Source organism: Spermophilus citellus (genome assembly GCF_964194105.1).
Source record: "Spermophilus citellus genome assembly, chromosome: 12".
NCBI classification, from domain to species: Eukaryota; Metazoa; Chordata; class Mammalia; order Rodentia; family Sciuridae; genus Spermophilus; species Spermophilus citellus.
Window position 1 is genome coordinate 87,381,607 of NC_138198.1, and position 23,407 is coordinate 87,405,013.

Sequence of the window (23,407 nt, forward strand, 5' to 3'; positions counted from 1 at the left end):
GAAGGTCCACAAGGAAATGAAATTTTTTTTTTTTTTTTTTAAATTGGGGCCTAAGAGCAATAAAGGCCCATTTTCTAGTCAATATGGTATCATCGAAAATCTTGGTTTGTGTGCATGTATGATGAGGCTCTACTCTCTTTAACCAATGTACAGGATAATACCACCAATACATTTAATTACATACCATTGTCAGAAGCAAGGAAAGTAGCATTATATATATTGTTTTTCACATTTGGCGATTCTCTGTCCAAAACAGCAATTGTAGTGATTTGGCCATTCACAGGATCTATTTTTAGCCAATTGGCAGGATCAGATAATTTTGTGTATCTACAAAATGAAAGTGCAGTAAGTTTAATTTTTTTTTGATGTGAAGCTTAAAAGATAACACATATTTTACAGGTTTAATTGCAAAAATACAACCAGCTCATTAACTTGCATTTTTGTACATGATGGTTAGAAGTAGAGCTTTAACATGGAAAATATTTCTGTGGCAGTGATTTTGGGAGGTACATAAAGGTTGTGTTTGGTCAGTCATGCAGGAAACATTCCATAGATATTTGAGGTACAAGACAAAGAGCATAATCTCCCTAGTGTGCATTAAGGTAGTTTGGACAGATTTCAATGGAGGTTCTTGTCTACTTCAACAGATACAAAATGTGCAGATAAACGGCTCAAATATACTTTCCAAATAAGCAGTAGATCTAATATATAGGACTTAGGAGAAATTATAAAAGAAATTGAATTTGATAACTCAGACCACTCCTAATTGGTTTCACCACCTTATCATGGCAGAGATGAATCTCACTGAAGAGATCTCTTATAATTCCATTCCTACTAGGATCTCCCACACTGGGCCAAGCTTCTGAGCTATATCCTTTCAAACAAGTCCCACAAGCTCCAGTTTGTATGAGCAGAATGATCGGCTTAAATTCTATTTTTACTGGAGGTAGGAGGTGAACATTTCAAGGTCAGATAACCAATGCACAGTTTGGAAGAATGTGCTATATTTTGAGAAGTAAAAATTGTAGAATTTCAATACAACTATTAATTAACTATTTAAGTATCTTGGTGTCAATGTATGAAGAAATAGAGGATAAATGCAGTTATCTGTTAACGTCAGTTTGGAAGAAAGTTAAATAATAAATTGCCAGCTAATTTTAAGAATTACCATCATGAGCTACAGATAACAGTTTCATGGGGTGTGCTTTGCCCGTCATCTATTCATTTACCAGGAAGGACAAATTAGATTTTGCTGAGGTTGGAAATCTTCACAGATACATTTTATAAGTTCACTGCACAGGTAAGGAATAAAAATAATTAGCTCCTAGATTTTGGTTTGGGCATAAGTTTCATTTTCTTCCCGACATGAAGGAGAGATAAATGTCATAAGCTTCTGAAAGTTCTCTATTTACTGACTGTACAACTTTTTGAGGTGTTCAATTTAAAAGCACAGGCTAAATAATTACCTTCTCTTAAAAAAGGAAAAGGGTAAAAATAAACAAAGGAAAATTTTTTTTCTTCAATTGATACACAAATGGTAAATTAAATTTTATGTATGACACAGAATAGAATGTAAATTATAAAAATACCATAAGCAGCATTTCATACCTAATATTCTGCTGCATATATCGATCTGGGTCCTGAGCAGTGAATGTTGTCAACATGGTACCTGCATGAAGACCTTCTTCTTGGCGAATGATCTTGGGATTGGGGGCAAAATAAGGGTTTTCATTTACATCGATAACTGTGACAGACACAGTTGCGGTGGACTGAGGTGGGTGCTGGATTCCTTTTGCTAATGGCACTTGATTTTCTGCAGCAACAGTAAGGACAAACATCCTATTTGTTTCAAAGTCGATTGGCTGGAAAAAGAAAAGATAAAAAGAAAATCATACTTTTCAGAACTAAGAATATTTATATTCTGCGCTTCATTCTATTAATTCCATTTCTCAAACTTTATTTTTTTTTTAAATTCACTGCACAGTGAAGTTCCTCTCAACTTTCTGGAAAATATGCCTTAGCCTGGTCAATGACTGAAATACTTATGCAACTTTAAGCTACTTATAAATCTTGGGTACTTCAAAGATTTACGTTCACCAAATAATGTGCATTACTGCTGCATAGATTTATTTATTTAGGTATATCTAAACAGTGATTATTTTTAAAAATAGCATTGTGGATCAAAAATACCAACTAATATGAAGTCAGATAAGAGCATCGGGTCTGCACTCTCAGACACTGGTATAGGATCAGTCCTCATCCAGGGAAGCTTTCCCCAGTCTGTGATACACTAAAAAACAAACAAACAAAAACCCTAGGAAATCTGATCTTTTTTCATAAAGCTGAAATTTATGAATAGTTTAAGTATATTTCATAATTTGAAGTACAATTTGAAATACAAATGTGTACATACACACACTTCCTTTTAAAATAAAAGTGATTTTTTTTTGGTGGAAGGCTTTTTCCCCTTATTTAGCAAACTAAAATAATTTTGAGTGTTTTACAGTCTGTAAAAACCACAAATCTAAGGACAACGCTCAAGATTAATGCAATGCACAAATAGCCCTTCTTGTAAATATTTACTTCCAAAGTCCCATTGAATTCCATATCAGGTACAACCAGAAGAATGGGGAGTTATACTCTTTATATGCACAATATGTCAAAATACATTCTACAGTCATATATAACTAATAAGTAAAAACAAAAAAATACAAAAAACAAAGTCCCATTGAATCCTGCCGTCCCAAGAATGTTATGGGAATCAAGTGACCAAATGGAACTTTCCCTTAATTTCACCTTTTAGTGAAGATGCAAACAGGCAGAACTGTGTGGTAATAACAGGGAAAGAAAGGACACAGAGAATCTAGAACCTTGATGGTAGCCCAAGAATGATCAAGAGCTGCAGGTCACGAAAAAGCTACATCATTAGCATCAACTGTACCAGTTTCTTAACCTAGATCACTTCCTCACGTCTTGAAACACAGTTTTCTTCTCTCACTCCCAAGTCCCCAGCTCAACTTTCCTTTCCTCAAGTGTTTCCAACAAGACAGAGAAGAAGCCAGAAAAGAAGACTGCAGTATCTTGAGGGATCGCATGAACTACTCCACTGTCCTGTTGTGACATTTATTTGTGCTTCCTGGCATCGGCACAGTTCTGAGTTCTTCAAAGCATACAAAACTCATTCATCCCTCACAAAAGTGCCATGACTTAGGTGCTGTCATCACCGCCCCACTTTCTGCATGAGGAATTTAAGGTTAACAGAGGTTAAATAACCAGCCACGGTCACACAAGTGTCAAGAGCAGAGCTGGAATTTGAACACAGACAACTGGGTTCTGGGAGTGGTGCTCTTGATCACTAAGTTTCAAAACCACATCTCAGTCGACTCATGCACATGTAGTACATGGTTGTTGCCAACTGGCACTGTGATGCACATTTCCCTGTGAAGCCAACACCTGGGTGTACTTACAAACTAAGAGTGTTTAGGTAAGAGGCAGAGTAATATATTTCTTCACTGGGTAGGGATGATCAGCGGAACCAGCTTATACATTACAGCTATGCATTATTATACCTGAAGAACATTCCCTCTGCATTTGGCACCAAATTGTTTTGTTTGGAGTCCTCTCTTTTTCTCTCTTTTGTCAATTAAAAATAGAAGAATCAGTTTCTTGAAGTTTTGAAAAAAATTATTTAAAATAGCAATGTAAACACAAGACTTTTTTTAAAACATAGGCTCTTTTCTTGCCTGCTCATTCCATGTTACTTCTGTGATATTTTCTGGTTCACTCCCTACCTCCCAATATTTTCAACAGCTGTAACCACGAGGAACGTAGGTGTGGTGCATCATTTTTCACAGGTATCAACTGAGGATCAGAACTTACAGATGTAAAATATCACTAACACATCAATTACATTGATAATCAGTGTTGTTGAGGTCAGTCTCGTCTTCAGATTGGTAAGTCTGTCCAAACTGATTTTATGATTTAAAAAAAAAAAATCTAAGTCCAATGACAATGGGAATACCTTTGCTGGCCTCAACCTCAGCATAAATTAAACCATAACACCTAACCTACCAAATAAATATGAATTCCAGATTTGGAGATGTTTGGGGGAAAAAAAGATCCTATGATTTAATAGCAAAATGATACAGTGGGGGCAAATCTACTGCTCACTGCCAAGATGCTGTCAGAGATCAAGGCCCTGAAGAATACTTACTTTTACCACGGTGACTAACCCGTCGTTGCTGTTAGGGTCGGTCTGAATGGCAAACCTTCCTGTAGGATCTCCACCACTGATTCTGTACACTGCATTCCAGGCTGGCGTATGGGGCTGATCCTTATCAGTCACAGTTAAATTAGCTACAATGACATCCACCCTGTTTTCAGGTACTTCACCATAGAACTACAAGAAAGACAGATGTCAGTCAGAGGAGTGACGTGGACCACGGGAGGACAAAGTTGTCTTGACAAACACACCACCCAGATTTAACTGCTTCATTAAATCTTAATTATCTATACTAAATGGGGAGATTGGTAATGCAGGTAATCATAGAATTTAGGCTTGACTTTAAAAATACTATAACACATTTTAGCCCCCATTTTTATTTTGCAAATTATGTTGCAGTTCCATTACTATTAAAATGAGCAACCACTTATGAGTATCTGGGTGATTAATGTGGGGTTAGGGGAAAGGATTTGTCTATGGAAATAATTTTACTTTGATATAGATAATTACATGCTCAAGAAGGAGCATCAATCGGTCATGTAGTTCACACACCTGAAAATGTTTGTAAGTATTTTGTTATAACAGCACCCAGTCTTTTTAAGAATGTTTGTTCCAGGCAGCATATTTTAACATTTTTAACAATGAACTTGAAGATGAGGAAGAAAACTACTGAGATGCCTGAGTTAAAGCCCTGGTGACAGAAGCCCCTGAGCCAGTGGCCATTCTATTCTCAGGTTAAGCAAGTTCCACTTCTATTTAACACATTTATTATTCATGACAAAACTTCTCCATAATGGACCACAGACCTGAAGTTCCTTGAGCGACAGGCCATACTTACTGTCATGGCAGTAAACTCTGGAGGATTGTCATTGACATCTGTCACTGTGATGACGGCCGTGGCTGTGTTTGAAAGACCATATGTGGGATTGCCTTCCATGTCTGTAGCTTGAATTATTAACGTATACTGTTGCACTTTCTAAAAAGACATAAAGATAACAACCTAAATGAAACTAATTCCTCAAGAAGACATAACAGTTGTTCTGTGAATGGCTCTTTATTACATACGGAAAGCACAGCATCATTCATTCTGATGAACATTGCTTGAAATTTCCCAAGTGCAGTTTACTTTAACTTACAAAGCACAGGTCTGGTCTTTGTCTAAAGAGATTTAACTGTGTATATGCACTTCTCCTCACAGTGAGGAATGCGCTGCAGATGTGTGAAATTCACAGCTAAGCTAAAACCTCCATCTGGTGTTCAACCTTTCCCTTTTCTTCACTGGTCTGTAATCAAGCATTCCAGTCTTTTGGTTTGTATTTACTTTCTCATGTGTTAAATTTCTACCCAGTTTAGGATACTGCAGAAGCTCAAGAGAGGGGGAAGAAAGCATACATAATTTACAATATATGCAGGCTTTCCTTTTACATATTTTTATATATGCTACTTCTGTTATAAGAGGGTTGTTAGGATATTTCCCTCTAATCCTCACTAATGCATACTATTCAAAACTACATAGGAAAAATATATTCTTTTTTTCTAGTTGTCAGCAGACCTTTATTTAATTAATTTATTTATGCATTTATATGTGGTGCTGAGACCGAACCCAGTGCCTCACACATGCTACCACTGAGCTACAACCCCAGCCCCAGGGGAGATATATTCTTACAATCAAAAGCTAATTCAAACTGGGCACAGTGGTGGTGAATGATTGTAATCCCATTGTCTAGGGAGGTTGAGGCAGGAGGATCACAAGTTCAAGGTCAGCCAGGACAATTGAGTAAGATCTGGTCTCAAAATAAAAAAATAAAAAAGGCTAAGGATGGAGCTTGGTTGGATTCCCCAGTACCACACACACACACACACACACACACACACACACACACATACACACACACACACACACACACACACAAAGACATATACATAAGACTAGTTAAAAGGTTTATAATTACAAAGTTAGCCTGGAACATAGTAGGAATTTAATAATTGCATATTCAATGGATGGGTATTTGGACATGATACTCCTTGTGTCCACTGTTTTGAGCACACAGTTATAATGGGTATAGACATGGATACATTTCCATGAAGATGACTATTATCTGACAGGCATTCAGTTCTTTCAAATTCCAGACTGACTATTTTAGAAAGGAGCCAAATCAAGCTGTAATGTATCTAAGAGCAAGTCTTGTGATTGTCTGAGAAGCCTACAAGTACTGGCTGACAAAGTTTTATATTAGGAAAACCTAGCCAAAAAAACAGTATCTAAAATAATTTGGAATCTCTGTAGAAGTTGGCACAGATAAAAATATATAGATCATTTTCATAAATGTTAAAAACATTCCAAACCAGACTCACTTCTTCATACGAAACAAAAACCAAAAACAAAAGAAAACAACGGTCCCTGCAAAGTGCGGTTTCCCCTGATTCTAAATATAGCTCCCGTTATGAATGGCCATTCTTAAGGGATTTCTGGAGCTTGGACGGAACAGACACAAATTGTAGCTTTTAATTTAGTTGTTCGAGGGAAGGGCAAGGAAAAGAAAGGAGTAGGAGGGACAGCCACACATTAGATTTTAAGTCTCTGCCTACCCAAATGCCAGCCTCTACCAGTTATTATTCTAGTTGTTTTTTTTTCTTTTAAAAGACAAAATACCACATTTTACTGAATTAATTAAAAAACCCACAAACGAATAGTGCTGGTTGAACCATTTAAATTTTTCTGAACCCACAACACTTCACGAGGATGCATAAATAGGGTACAGTGTCTCTCAATGGTTTCCTTTCTCAGTCCTGAGTGTTGCTTTAGTTCAATGCTCTCATGGTTACAAAGAGAAATTTTTTTGCAGGGCATTCAGTTCAGTGTCCCCACTGAAAGTTATGAAAACAAAAATTTGTTGTGACTTTTGAAATGCCAATTTTTGATAGCTGTTAGTTTGTAGAAACAGATGAACATTTTCAAAAAAAACAATTAAAAAGAAAAAAATGGAGTTTATTTTTTTAGAAGACTAAAAAAACCCTCCCCATAGATAAGATATGGAGATTGAGCTCTTTCCTGTCTATTTCATGAATATCTTTAAAATTATATGGGCATAATACCTACAATTTTGCACAGGCTGAAATAATTGGGATCAGTAACCGATTCTTGAAATTCCCTATTGCTTCAAGCTCATCTTGAAATCTTTTAAGTTTTAAGAGAATATTGTTAGTTCTAAAATACATCTCTTAAGTTGGTAAATAATGTAATCTCTATTTTCAAATGCCTAACTGTAAAATGGTCTTATATTTAGTAAGGAAGATTTGATAACCTATTTTTTTAAGCAACAAAACTATTCAGAGCTTCTTGCCTAAATCAGTCATTGGGCATGTGGTTCTGAATGGCTAACATTTAGATTCCCTCACAAAGTGACTTCTCACCCTCACAGTATTACAATGGACATAGAGAATTCTGCTTCAAAACTTTTTCTTTGTTCCTTTTTGAGATGTGATAAAGTCTCAACTCATCAGGTTGTTATCAATCCTTCCCTCTCTGTGACTCACCCATGTTACCAAAGCTATCCTCTGTCATTCATTCATCTCACACTTTAAGCTTTTTATATTTATCTTCAAATGCACTGTCATGACCCCATGCTATTGCACTTGGCAATTCTCCTGCCTAGACCAGTGGTTCTCAACCACAGTGATTGTGTTCTGCTAGGGGACATTTTTGTTGTCACAACTAGGGAGTATTTCTGACATCTAATATATTAAGGCCAGAAATTCTGCAGAACATGCAACAGGACATGTCCCCACAACAAAGAATTATGTAGCCAAAAATGTCAACAGTTCTCTGGTTGAGAAACTCTGGCCAGAATATCCTTCCCTCATTTTGAGCCTGTCAAACAAGCAGCTTCAAAGTCATCTTGTTAGTGACTTCTGAAAATCTTTGAGGCGGAGCTCTCCAGTCCTCAAAGTTGTGATCCCGCAATGCATCTCTATCACGCTTTCTAGTTTATATGGCTGTTATCATATTGCATGCTGTTCTTGCCCCACCATGCTTGTGTGTGTTGTGAGCACACACTCATACCCTTCCATCCCCAGGGCTCTGTTTGTCTCATCAGTCTGTAGCACAGTGTCTTACAGACAGCAAGCAAGCCATGGATGCTTTTGACTTTGTGGGTGGATGAGTGAATGGAGAAGAAATCTTCAGCATTGAATTACCTTAGAAAACTCACTCCAGGTTAGGGTAAAACCATCTTCTTATTTACATGGGTAGCTATAATTATTTATTAAAACATACTGAGAACACAAACTAGCTATTTATCAAACCACAGTGATGCATCCACCATCTTCCCAATTCTCCCATATCCTCATAATTCTATACCATGAGTCATTTCCTATTTATCATTCTTTTTTCAAAGCTTAATTTATTTATGATAGCAATACCATGCATGAAAAACTGCTTTCACATGCCATAAATATAACTGTAAAGAATAAACATAATAAATTTTTGGATGTTTGCATTCTGGTATCTGTACTTGATGGAGTAGCATCTAAAAGGCTTGGGAGCTTTGCTTCCTACAGGGTCCTCTGCTTGTACCAACCAAAATCATTATACATGTGGAGTATATTTTAAAAATACTGATCTGGATTGAAATCAGCAGAAGAGGAGGTTAAAGACATTCAGCTATTCCCTTGACAAACATTTGCTGAACTTCTATTATATGGCAGGCAATGCTGTATTTACTTGGATAAAATAGTAAATAAAATCAGATTATGGTCTTGGTCTTATGAAGTGACAGCAATTGGAATGAATCACAGCACCAAATACACCATGCAATTGTACTCAGGGTAGGAAGAAGTGATGCGGGGAGTCTTTATTTTTTACTATTTTTTAATGGCTCAGTTTAAAAACTCACTTTATTTTTTAGAACAGGTGGCATATACATACGGTATAATATTTAAAAAGAATAAACAGGTATATAATGAAAAATAAGCACGTTTACCTCCTCAGTTTCCTAGCTCTTCAGGTCCCCATAGATGTAAATTTCTTAAAAATTTTTAAAAATATTTTTTTAGTTGTAGATGGACACAACATCTTTATTTTATTTGTTTGTTTGTTTACTTATTTATTTATCTTTTATGTGGTGTTGCGGATTGAAGCCAGTGCCTCACACATGTGAGGCAGGCATTCTGCCACTCAGCCATAACCCCAGCTCCTTCTTAAGAATTTTTAATTGGAGTGTCCCAACCAGTCTTCAAAGCTTGAAGGAAGGAAGGAATACAAGAGATGTGTAGGGTGAAACTGAGAAGAGCATGATGACTGAATAGATTGGGATTAGTTAGTAGCTGTATATGGTAAAGGCAATTAGACCACAACCTCAGAAGACAAGGAGAAAACACTAGTTACATGAAATAAAGAATTTACCATGAATCAGACACTTAAGAAGGTAGACTTGCTTTTGGATGGATGAGGCCAGGTTAAATAATAATGTCACCAAAATTTAGGATTGTGACCCACATAGAAATTATTAACTGTTAACTCCCAGTTAGCTCCTTTGTGAAAAGGGGCCATCTATTTTGAAAATTTGTGCTCTAATTTTTTTTTCATGCTTACTGTATGTGGACACTTGATAATAGAAAACAAGGACTTCAGTTGAGATTGAGCATTCATGTCGGGTGCAATGCTAAGCACTAAATAACTTCATTTGTTCTCATCGCATTCCTACAAGGTAGAGTTTTCATCCTCATTTTGCAAATGAGCAACTGAGTCTTAGAAAGGGAAGAAACCTTGCCAGAGATTTCCAGCCTTAAGTGGCAAAAATAAGACTTAAAAACAGGCCTTTCTGAGTTGAGAGTGTACCATTAATTGCTCCAATATGTAAGTGCCCTCCAAGAAAGTCAGAATACATAATCTGCAAGCTGATGTAACAGTGCCTGTTAAGACTGTATTCAGGAAGCTAAGGCAGGAGGACCACCCAACCTCATGAGTTTGAGATCAGCCAGAGCACACAGAGTGAGTGAGACCCATCTCAAAAAAAAAAAAAAAAAAAAAAAAAAAAAAGAAGAAGAAGAAGAAAAAGAACAAGAAAAACAAGAAGCACATCTTGAGTAGGGGAAGAAGGCAGAAGGCCAGATTCAAAGCAGATGAGGAAGGATGTAGGAGTCGAACAGTGAGTAGGTGCTGCCCTTTTGAGAAGTCTGGTATTGAACTGAAGGATGTCTCATAACTTCAAGATTTCTTCAGGGTTCCTGTTCATGGTAAAAGGAAGAAGAACACCTGCTCTGCTGAATACTAAGAACAAGAATCCAGATATACTTTCTATATGATATAGTCTCTGCATCAGAGAGTAGCAGAGACACTGTGGGTGCCCAGAGAAGGAGTTGAAGATTGGCTCTCCAAGGACGAGGATCAGCTTGGCATATGGAAATGGGAAAGAAAAACTGAGGCAGAAGAAACAGCAATAGAATATAAAACTTCACTGTGCACAAGCATGTGGTTGTAGGAGTGGTGGGGCATCATTTGTTCAAAAGCAAGAGGCAAAGAATCTTGGGGGGGCGCGGCCGAAGAAGGCACAGAGGCTAGGGCTCTAGAGGGCTTAGAATATCACACTAAAGAGTTCCAATTTGATTTCACAGGGTGTGGAGACCCACTGTAATGTGGAGATTTCGGATAGTTGTCCATTATAGAGGAACCTGTAGGGAAGGGAGGAGGACTGGATATACCACAGAAAACAGTGCCTTCAGGGCAGAACAAGGAGTTGAGGGCACAGTTAAGAAATTAATAGGCTTGGAAAACAGGAAGTATCGTTCTTTCTATGCCATGAGAAACATTCTGTCCTCATGGATGGCAATGGGGAAAATGTCACTAAGATTTACTGGGCACTGCTGAATGCTTCCTGCATCACGTTGCACAATCTTCAGAGCCACCCCATGATACACCTCGTGTTGTGATCTCCATTTACAGATGCGGAAGCTGAGGTTAGAGGCTAATGAAGGTCAAACAGGCTGGAACAGGCTGAGCCAGAATTCAATCGTGGTGAAGCAGTCAGTCATGGGCCCTCTGTGCAAAAAGGGCAGGCGACAAGGAATAAAGACACAAGGCTGGGGAAAGGAAGAAAATGCCAGGAAAAGCCACCACTAGTAATCTGTCCGATGGAGATAAAAAGCTGAAGACTGGATAACGTGGTGGTGCAGCTTTAGGTTTGGAGACGCTAAGGAACAGATGATTTCTTTCTTTCTTTCTTTTTTAAACTCAACAGATTAAAGAAAAATCAAAGGCTGAATCTCAGTAAGCATTTCAATGATTAGGGCCTTCCATCCCTTAAAGGTGTCATATACCCAGGGAGAATGACAACTAAAATGATTTTCGACAAAAAGGAAACTGTGAATTCTAATAGAAATAAAAGAATTTCAAGCCTGTGCGAGGCCTCAAAAAGTCAAAGTAATTTATCCCCGGCCTCAGGCAGAAATTACCATAAACCATCCAAGATAGATGCTTTCTCTATGTTAAGTGACTTTTCGAAAAGAAAGGTTTTCTATAATTTTCTCTAGTAACTCACTGTTGTGTTTAATAATTTCACTGTCAAGAGACGATTCTGTATATTGTATCTAATCCTCGATTCTGTAGTCTGGAATTCATTTCTGCATTAGTGTCTCCAAAGGACAGTGAATGGCCTCTCTCTGGCCACTGGAAGATGGACTTACCCAAGATTATGGCCTAACTTCAGGCTTCCAACCTCTAAACTAAATACAGTCTCTTTGATTTTTAAACGTGGTTGCTCTACTGTAGAAAAACTATCTTTAGTTCTCCATGCCTCTCTCTTACCATAAAACAGCCAGGCTAAGTGTGATAGGAATATTACAGATGAAAACACGATGACACCCCATTTCTGAATCTTATAATGACAGTGTGAATGAAAGAGAAATATTAGGATTACGAACAGAGCTAAATCGACTTGCTATGTGAGCAACCTGGCATTCAAGAGAGAATATTGAAAAATACCCCGTAATCTCATATAAAATATGGCACCCATGCTGAGTTTATTGGCATATAAGAATAGTATTTCATACAGTAATGGAAGAGGTGAAAAGACATACATGTTCCGAATATCACTGAACTAAAAGTACTACTGCAAATCCAAATTCATTTCAATCATCTCTGATGCAAAACATTCCTAGAAAAAGGGTCCACTTGCAGCCAGAAGTTAATAGGTACAATGTCACAGGCATATCCCTAACTCCTAAGTAAAGCTTGAAGCTGAGTTGTGAATAAAGTAATCTTTTTTTTTTTTTTTAAAGAGAGAGTGAGAGAGGAGAGAGAGAATTTTTTTTTAATATTTACTTTTTAGTTTTCGGCAGACACAACATCTTTGTTGGTATGTGGTGCTGAGGATCGAACCCGGGCCCCACGCATGCCAGGCGAGCGCACTACCGCTTGAGCCACATCCCCAGCCCGAATAAAGTAATCTTGATTGGCTCATATTACTTTATTATAGTGCTTCTAGCACTATCTTGTGTATATAATTAATTGCAATAGCAGTGTTTTCTTCGATCCAATTCAAGAGAATGCTCCTATAGCAAATAAAGCATCAAAAAAAAAAAAAAACACCCAACTTCTAAAATCCCTGTCAATAATATTTATTGTGGTGGGTATAATGTTTCCTTTTGACATATATAATCAGATGTCTCATTACAGTAAAAGCTGGCTCAGCCAGAAATGTAGGAAGCACGAATCTCTATGAGTTGGTACTTTGATAATCCACTCACACGATGATTATGGATGGTTGAAATAATGACCTTGAGAATCAGTAAGAAAATGGTCAGGACAGAAGAGAGAAAGGACATCAAAGTTTCATTAGAGCTAGACTTTTTAGGAAAGTGTACAAGCAGAACTGGAATCAGAATGTGGGGAATTGGAAGGTCCAAGACAGGGGAAAAGGAAAAACTTCCTGGCAGAAGAAATTACATGAAGAAAAACACAGAGGTGCATAAGAACACAGTAGGCTCAGGCTGCCACCCCGAGACAGCTCACGTGGAAACCTACCCAATCACTATTTGCCCTCAGATTGTGATACATGATGGTATTTCAATGCCTTCATCAGTGTATGTCTTTTCAACAAAATATGCCAGAAGTATGCTTCTCTGAACTTATGTCTTTAAATGTTAGTAGAATTAATGCAGTTACTAGTACTCAAATCTGGTGAATAAATTAACCTTAGGGTTAAGGGGCAAGTGCCAATAAAAGACAGAATCAATTTGTACTAAATAAGGCTATCCGTGGGGATACCAAAAATCTAATCACATACATGATATTTGCGGCCTCTTAAAAATATCAATGTTAAAAATTATTTAAATTTATGCATACATTATTTGGCAATGATATTTAATTTAGTTTCCCACAAAAGCCTTTGACAATATAACTGAAGAGCCCAGAGAGATGGCACAAGTGCCGTTCTTGTAATCCCAGCAGTTTGGGAGGCTGAGGCAGCGTCAGAAACTTAGTGAAGTTCTAGGTAACTTAAGAAGACACCCTGTCTCAAAATACAAAATAAAAAGGGCTAGAGATGTGGCTAAGGGTTAATCACCCCTGGGTTCAATCCCTAGTACCTCCCTTTCCCCCCGAAAAAAAACAAAAACAAAACAAAAAACCTGATAAAATGCCCAAGAATTTTAAAAATTTGGTAGTAGAGAGTATTGGCATAACTTAATTATCACATTAGACATTGTGCAGGCTGGCAATGAATGATTCATCATATCATTTAACCAATATGAAGTTCAGTTATAAATCTGCACAGCAAATCTATTAATGAAAATTAGCCCATGAATATATTATTACCTGGAGATAAACTATATGTGACACTGTTCATCTTTAAAAACAAATCAAATTTTGTTTGGCTTACTTCTCGATCAAGTCCAGCTGCCACAGTGATGATATCGCCAGTCTCATTGTTGATTGTGAACATGTTGGGTGAAGGGGTGCTGGGAGCCTGGGACAGAATTCTGTACCTCAACATCCCATTTAGAGCATTTGGATCATCAGCATCAATAGCAGTTACGGTCATCACATACGTTCCTAGAGACAGTGGACAAGAAAAATGAAGAGTTATCCTTCATTTTGGTCCCAGAAAAGAAGGATAAGTTTATCAGGCTGATATATCTGATCTTTTCCTTTTTCAAATAATCATTTTTAATAATTTAGTTGGTTAAAACAACTACATGTTCTAGTAGATGGAAAAAACGTATAAAAATACACATATTAATAAAGACTCAATTTTTCCATAACTTAGAAGATAAATTTACCCTATGATTCTGAAATGATTTATTGGAAGGCCTTAATTGATATAAAACATAAACCATAAGTAATACAGATGGCATCAGAAATTTATTCTATGACTGCTGATTCCTTCCCTCTATTGCATTTTCTTGTTATGCAATAACATTTCAAATGGCACACTGAGTATGATTCCCGCAATGCCTACGTCACTTTCTGAAAGTAAGCTGTATGCATAATGAGGCACACTCCATTTACTCACTTCATAAGGAGTCATCTCATGCATTACTGTTTTGGTAACATTGAATAGAGATCTGGCCTTGTGGTTCACTATTCCTTTGTAGATTAAAAGAACACTGTAACCAACTTGAGGACTTTGATATATTGGATATTTTGAAACATACATCTATAAAGCATTAGGATCAAACTAGCTACACAAATTATAATTTAGAAGTCAAGGGAAAAGTACTTAATTTTTAGAATGGCTTATTCTGTGGGATCTTTGGAAGAACTGAATCATGAGATTTCTCTTTCTCTCTAACCTGTCTTCTTCTAAGCTTGGTTCTACTTTAGAAATAGAGAAAATTCTACCCTTATTCTCCTATCTGGTATACATTCACCCAGAATTAACCATGCCTTAGTCACAGTATTTCAATCTCTTTTCTGAGCTTGCTCTCTAAACAAGATACCCTTTTGATTATGTACCATCTCTTTAAACTTAATTTTTTCCCCTCAAAACTTAATAGCACTTTTGCCTGTTGCCTTCTCTATATTTTGCTCCCTTATTGGGCTTTAAGCTCCTACAGGGAAGGAACTTGCTTATCACCACTGTATCCACAGAGCCAGAACAGGGCCTGGCACGTGGTACTTACTTTAAAAACATGTGTTGAATGAATGAGCGAAGGAATGGTTAAGAAAATTTACAACAGTATGTTTCATAACCTTGAGCCCAAATACTGATTAAAAACACAGTTTGACTCAAGAGTCATCACAGTATCAAACCTGGCCTAGTAGGATGTTTTCAAACGGCAGAGAAACCACAGGAAACACACTCATGAAATGTCTTTGCTTGCAGTGACTACCTAGTCTTTTATTTATGGAAGGCTTAAGTGGAAATTCATGGTCAAATGCATAATAAATGCAGTTCCAATGGCTTATTTTTAGTAATCTAGGTGAGGCAGTATATTTTATCAAGTTTGGAGTATTACAAGAAAAAAAGAAAATAAATGATTTTTAAGAACAAAATTTCTGCAGCCCCAAAAAGCCCAAAGTTTATCTATTTTATGTATATAAGACGTGTTTGAGTAAGGATGTGTTTAACATGCTTCAATTATTCTGTATTTGAAAACACCAAAGAAAGTTACTCAGACTATGTGACTTAGAAGGAGCCACAGGTGATGGGTTCTCCTGTCCAGCTCCTTTCTTTCCCCAGGTGCCCCCCTGCTCCCATTTCTTTTCTGAGGACACAGAGAATTGCATTTGGACTCTGAAAAAGTGCTATAAACTGGTATGGATGACCAACTTATTATGGAACAGAGTTTTAAATGAAGTTTTACAAAATAAAAAATATAGCCATTTAAATCTCTTCAAACACCAAAACGGCTCAGGAAGGCTGGCCCAACACTTAACCTTCATAATACCAGGTGACCATCTTGTCCACTCATTTTTCAGACTGAATAGGTCCTTTTGGCCTGGTTATTCTGCTGTAACTGAGTCTTCAGTGTTTTCAGTACAAGAATCTAAACCCTTAGTCAAAATACCACTTTCCAATGGTGAAAGGGCTTCCAGCAAGGGCTGTTTCTAGGCCAGGCCATTTTCTACTATGCTAGTTGAAAAGAGAGGTCTGCAGAGGACATGAGGGCACCCTGGAAATAAATAGCTAGTGTAGCTAGAGGGTAGTCACAGCTGTCACTATGTCCCTGCCCTGCTTGGGATGTTACTTCACCACCTGGTCCCAAGAACATACCAAGCAGTTCTGAGGCTTTCTGGTTGGGTATGTTGGTGACTGTTTCCTAGGGTAGAATTTGCACTTTACAAGCAGAAAGTCTCTTCCAGGGCTCACTTTCAAGTTGCTCTAACTGCATCAACTGTAGCACAATGAAAGGCTCCCAGAGATTCTATATATATAGTAGCAGAATCTAATACTGTAGTATATATTGTTTCCAAAGAGGAAAAAATTGTCATGTGGGCAGTAAGAGGCATATTTTTTCCATTTTCATCCTACAGTTTTTTCCTGTGTTACCTAAAAGCATATGAATGAAAGAAAATGACACTAAAAGGCTCGTGCGATTTCTCCTTTTCTTGCTTATATGACGGTGCTGGTTAGATAGCATTTCCTGAAACCATCTTCAAATTTTTATCTTCAAACTTACCAGGCTTTGATCCCTCAGGAACGGTCCCATTCCACACCTGGTGCAAGAACTCAGGTCTGTTATCATTCATGTCAATAACATTGATGACAATGTCAATGGGGTTCTCCACTTGATTGCCATTAATATCTACTGCATGTGCCCTCAACTGCAAAAGTAATTGAAAACAAATGTACTTAACATATTTGTCCATGAGAACACATATTACACAATCACAATGCTACTAACATAGCAAGAATGGACTGACAGAAGCTATTGGAAAACAGCTAATGGAAAAACAGAAGCTATTCTTTCTTAAAAAAATTGTAGTCAGGGGCTGGGGATATGGCTCAAGCGGTAGCGCACTTGCCTGGCATGTGCGGGGCGCTGGGTCTGATCCTCAGCACCACATAAAAAAAATAAAATAAAGATGTTGTGTCCACCGAAAACTAAAAAATAAATATTAAAAAATTCTCTCTCTCTTTCTTCAAAAAAAATTGTAGTCAACCTGACTCCATATATACAGCAGCAAAAAACCATCCTTCACCTTATGTTGGACATTGTGCTAATCCATTTTAAATGATTTAAATCAATATGTAAAAGAGTGAGCCAGAAACTGTCAACATTTGAAGTTGGGGGAACTGAGCTTCAGAAATGCTAGGTAACTTGTGGTGGTCACAATCCTCTATCTGTTGACAGAATCTGGATCCAAAGTCAGTTTGCCAGCTCCAAAATCCTTTTGTTGAACCAGTATATATGATAAGAATCAGGGTAAGGATAGATATGGTACCACCAAAGAGTGCTCGTAAAGATTAAGGGAACAGGAGTATAGAAAGTGAGTGTACATAGGGAATTTTCATACTAAGCTTTTACTGTTTTTCAGTTTTAAAGTAACTCATACATATTAAAATATGTGAATATATGTATTTAGGGTTAGCTCATAGTTTTATAGGTATTTTTCAAAAATTTTTGTCTTTTTCTTAAAAGCAAGGATAATCACTCAGCTACTCTTGGCAGAATATCTTCAAAATCTTTCCATCAATTCTGCACAAAGAGAGGCTTTCCATTCCTTTTTTGGGTGGGTGAGCACTTGAGTACTGAGCCATATCCCCAGCCTTATTTGTATTTTATTTAGAGACAGGGTCTCACTGAGTTGCTTAGTACCCCACTGTTGCTGGGGCTGGCTTTGAACCCAGAATCCTCCTGCTTCAGCCTCCCGAGCTGCTGGGATTACAGGCTTGCACTACTCCTCCTGGCATGGAACTGTTTCTTTTTAACTGGAATGCTGGTCTGATACTGGCTGTTGGCTTCCATCAGATATGTTCTTTAAGTTAAAGAAGCATCAACACAGCCTCTCTTTATTTAGAGGTCATTAAACACAGAAAACAACATTAATTTTATTACTGAATTTCAATATTATATAGGTAATAATTTTCCCTTGACTTATTTTCCCCTTAACAGATTTTTAATACTGAACTTTAATTACATTTATGGAAAATATTAATACTGATCCTTTTTTTTTTGGTACCAGGGATTGCAATCAGGGGTGCTTAAACACTGAGTCACATCCTTTTTAATTTTGAGACAGGGCCTCACTAAGTTACTCATTCCTAATACTTATAATTCTATAACAAACTCTATTTTGCTATGAGTATTGCTCTTTTAATATGTAAGAAGTGAGCACTGGAAGAACAATAATTTACTGTAAAATGGACCTGGATGTATATATTTTCTGAATTTTAATGACAGAAGATCAGGAAGTGAGAATTCATAGCGAAAAAGATTGGAAATTTTTTAATATCAATCTTTATAATCACAAATTGGACTAGTCCACAGTCTTTTATTATGTGCGATCTTTTCTTTTTTTTTGTACTGGGGCTGTATCCAGGGGCACTTAACCCCTGACCCACATCCCCACTTCCCCAGCTCTTTTTATTTTTCATTTTGAGACAGGATCTTGCCAAGTTCCTTAGGGTCTTGCTAAGTTGCTGATGCTAGCTTTGACCTTGGGATCCTCCTGCTTCATCCTCCTGAGCCCCTGGGATTACAGGCATGCTCCACAGTGCCCAGCTCTATTATGTGGTATCTTAATCCACATTCCCTGGGAATGCTATGCAGTCTTTGTGAAAAGTTTGAAGATGTATTTCTTTCTCTGTGTGTGAGAATAATATAAACAACATTAGAATAAACTGTTCCTTCAAGAGTTTTAAAAGAATGGGCTGATAAAATAATCAAAGTCTTGAGAAGAGAAAATACAGAGTAATATTGACCCTAAAACATTTTTAATTTTTCATATGCTTATTTGTCTATTTAGATCTAGGGGAATCTACTGTAGTTTAGAAATTCCTATAATTTTAAAGCTTTGAGCAAGTCCAAGAGTTCAACAATTGCATAAGTGAACAAAACAAAAACTTTGTAAGCACATGCCTATGTGGGAGGAAGGTTTTAAACCACTGTGGGAATTAATTCAATACATGGTATTGGGAAAAAAGGAAAAGAAAAGTGGGCCTGTGGCCCTCTCTCCTTTTATTCAAATGAATCCACAGAGGTTAAAATTTTAAATGTAAAAAGTTAATCCAACAGATAAAAATTGGGAGATAAGCATCTTGAAGGACGGAAGGCCTTTATCAATACCTCTGGAAACCAGAAGGTATGATAAAATGTTTTCAAAAATCAATTTTACAATATTAAAAGCTATGTTACATTATGGCATAAATATAAAGGGTTCAGAAGCAAACAAACAAACAAACAAAAAAGAACATGTAGAATAAACCATGCATTAACATCTTTCATTGATAAAATGTTCTGAGTAATAAAAAGAGAAAAAAACATCCAGAAGAACATTTAACAGAATATAAGAAGATGGGATTCACTTTGATTATACTTCCATATATCCGTGAACAATGGTTTGATCTCTCTGTATTTTATGTTCAATGGTTTTGAACCCATTCATAATTTGCTCTTATAGGTTTTCTTAACCATATAACTGAAGACAAGTAATAAAATGTAAAGAGTAATGAGATTTGGAGCAATTTTCCTTTTTTTTTTTTTTGGCATTGTTTTGTTTTAACCAAGAGCACTAATAAATTTTATAAAGACATTAGAATCATCAAAATAAGACAAAAAACTATAAATTTCATTTCTGGTATTGAAACTCTCAGTATCCAGGCTTTCAGACTCATAGGAGGCAACGACAAATTCCACACACATTTAGAAGAGTATGAACACATAGATTTATCAGCTGGTTGCAATCTTACATGAAAGCGGGCTATCAGCTCACGATCCAGAGGCTTTGTCACTGACAGCTGACCTGAGATGGGGTTGATAATGAAGATGCCAGTCGGAGGTTGGTCAGCTCCGGGTCCAGTGACACTGTACCGCAGTGAAAGGTTTTTATCCCTATCAGACCGGATCTGAGGACCAAGAAAACAGTGACATTAAATGAGAGACTAACTGAGCTCATTATCAGAGATAGCACATGCCACACTTCCTACCCTTGTTCTGTTACAAACTTGCTCCATCTCTTTCCAGAACGCCACTGAAACTTCCCCGGTGCCTGCCCCTTCCTCTCTGCTTCTTGGTAACAGCCTTCAAAAAGAGATGTCACCTATCCCCAGAAAGACGGGGGACAATGTTCACCTTTAAAAGAATGCTCACTAGGAGTAGTGCAAAAAGTCAAAATTTAGGAGCGTCAGTTTTTAGACAGAAACTCTGGGTTAGACTGTTTAACCCAGTAACAGGTGTCCAAGTTAATTGAAATAAACGCTGTTCACCTTTTTTTTTTTTTTTATCAGTTACAGTAAGAAATAATTATCTACCCATAGTGTGAAATATGCTTACACAGAACTCCAACATGGTGGAGCCTAGACATCATATTTTGGTATTTGCCTTGTACAAAGACTCTTCATTGCAAGAAAGCTTTCCATATCATTTTTTTTTTTAAAGAGAGAGGAAAGGGAGAGAGAGAGAGAGAGAGAGAGAGAGAGAGAGAGAGAGAGAATTTATTTATTTATTTTAGTTCTCGGCGGACACAACATCTTTGTTGGTATGTGGTGCTGAGGATCGAACCCGGGCCGCACGCATGCCAGGCAAGCGCGCTACGGCTTGAGCCACATCCCCAGCCCTCCATATCATTTTAAAAAGGCAACTAATACTACAATTCTTTATTAATAAGGAGCATATGAGAAAAGATCTCAAGAGATATTTTTATACTCCCAAACTGTACAGCCACTATAAACACATTTACTTCTCCTCCAAATACAATGGTTCCTGGGAAAATTAAGTCAATGTATGAGTAGCCATTGGAGGTTGAAGAGAATCTCTAGACAGAGAAGAAGGCAGGCAGGCATAAAAAGGGCTGACTGGGCAATACCATTTAGAGGTAATAATAATAGATCTTTATGTGTTGGGTAAATAAACTAAATTCATTAGTAAAATCTGATTGCGTTTTTTTTTTTTAAAGTTAAAACACCATTCTCTATTTTCTCATATTCCACTGAAATAGAAAAATAGCACCTTGGTTTGGGTGTTATGCTCATTGGTAAATTGAATTACAATGTACAAAGGACAGAATATACAACACAAATAAGTGGTTTATTAAAAAACCCACATCTCTCAATAATACGAGTCCGCATGCTCAAATAATCATCCATAAGAACGTTTACATTTTAACAAATGGAAATATAATGATTTTGTCTTATTGTCCTTTTGTCATGAATAATGGGCTGATAATTTTACTAAACATGCAAAAAAAATCTGCATCTGGAGTAACCAAAAAAAAAAAAAAACCAAAAACAAAAAACTAACTTCAGATTTGAAAGCCTTTGGTTTTACACTGCCCCCAGGGATTCTGATAATGGTATCAGAGGTCATTTTTTCCTTTTAAAAAACTTTCAAATGCACTTGGTGCTGGCATTTTTTTAGCAGTGATTGCCCTTTATTTTTCTTCTTTGGCCCCAAAGCTGTCTGTGGAGGGCAGAGATCTCCACAGAGAGCCCAGCTCCCAGCAAGGCAGCTCCAGGGTCTGTACTGAGAGTGGGTGAGGAGTGGGTGGGGATGCACGTAGCCTTAGTATTCACATACGGAACAAGCATTACATCCATAGCATCCAGGACCACAGTGGGGGCTGCCTACAAACAGTGCAAGAGATAACCAAGGAAAACAATAATGGGTTTCTACAGTGTTATAGAAAACCTATCTACAGAAAAAAAATGTTTTCCATATACATGTCATAAACTTTACTTTGTAAAAAAAAAACACAAAATTTTTCTAACAGATAAATACCACATGCCATGGGAATTATTAAAATTGCACCATCTTACCCTGACAAGCTCTTGAGGAAAAGGTCCTCTGGAATTTTCTGGCAAGTTGATGGGAGGGATGACCCAGTCTCTCTTCTGCCTTTGTAGGTATCCACTGTGTTTGGTGGATTGTCTTGGGAATACTATCTCTTCAATTTCATGGGACTCCTTTGCATTAAAATATAACAAGACATTCCTGAGTACTAGGAAAAACATTTTCTGAAAGAACATCAATATTAATGGGTACCTGAAAGTGTAGGAACCACAGTTTATTATGAACAGAAAATAACTCTGGAGGCCCTGTCCTTATCCCCTTATTAAAATAATAGAAAACAAACAGCATAAGAATTCTGAATTGCACTGTTCACTGAAACGTTGAATTCTGAACAATTTATTATTGGGCTCAGGTGTGTAAACTATTTGCAGTTTCTATAAACCATCTTAGATAGTAGCTTAGTACTGAGCAAAACTTAATAGTACCCTTTTATATATTTCTCATTAGTTTAAACCACAGTTCAGGTAATGTGCTACTGTACATTAAATTTAGATTTTGATGTGCTAAAATATAATTTGAATTCCAAGGGAAGTTTAATACATACTGCTAAGGAATGTCTCAAATATTTATGACCCTATTAAATCCCACAGAATTAATGCTGTAATTATTCTAAACCTATGTCAGCCATGATGTATGCTGCAAATGACCCACTTTGCACACTAGGTATTAATCTCTGCTAGATGTCAACATTTTCTTCTGTTTCTCCCAATATCTGTAGACATTTTAGCCATTAGCCCTTCCTGCTTCAGTGCAAATACCCAAGTTAGTTTGTTAGGACACAGAGCATCAAAAACAATAAAAGTGTCTTTTTACTCCATTAGTTACCAGGTTCTTATTTTATATTACACAAATGACATGATTCCCTTTAATAGTTAATTGATTAATTAAAATTTCACATAATGAAACCTCAACAAATATCACAAGAAAAAAATGACATTTTTCTTACATATATTCATTCTCATTTGATTATGGTTGTGTATATCACATTTACGATTAAATACCAGAACTGATTATGTGTATTCTTGTCTCTCACAGTACAATAAATGTGCATAATGTAATAGTCACAGTTCATCAAACCATGAACTTTAGAATATATGGGTATGCTCCCTCAGTAACTGTTTTGAATTAAATCAAAGAACTAGAATAGTCTGAAAATAATATTATCATAACTTCACTTAAGAATTTATTGTATCTTGTTCAAAGTACTTAATATAGTGACTTATACAAAGTAAA

The 23,407-nt window shown here is 36.8% G+C and overlaps 1 protein-coding gene across 1 annotated transcript in view; it reads right to left on the reverse strand.

Moving 5' to 3' along the window:
* CDH2 (cadherin 2) overlaps positions 1 to 23,407 on the reverse strand; it is a 216,686-nt gene that overhangs the window by 36,077 nt on the left and 157,202 nt on the right. The window contains exons 4-11 of the mRNA XM_081263289.1: positions 22,141 to 22,287; positions 20,077 to 20,232; positions 16,844 to 16,988; positions 14,101 to 14,273; positions 5,061 to 5,198; positions 4,214 to 4,399; positions 1,609 to 1,862; positions 185 to 327 (exon numbers count right to left, since the gene is read on the reverse strand). Of these exons, the coding sequence (XP_081119415.1) occupies positions 185 to 327; positions 1,609 to 1,862; positions 4,214 to 4,399; positions 5,061 to 5,198; positions 14,101 to 14,273; positions 16,844 to 16,988; positions 20,077 to 20,232; positions 22,141 to 22,287 (1,342 nt within the window). The remainder of the gene's footprint in view (positions 1 to 184; positions 328 to 1,608; positions 1,863 to 4,213; positions 4,400 to 5,060; positions 5,199 to 14,100; positions 14,274 to 16,843; positions 16,989 to 20,076; positions 20,233 to 22,140; positions 22,288 to 23,407) is intronic.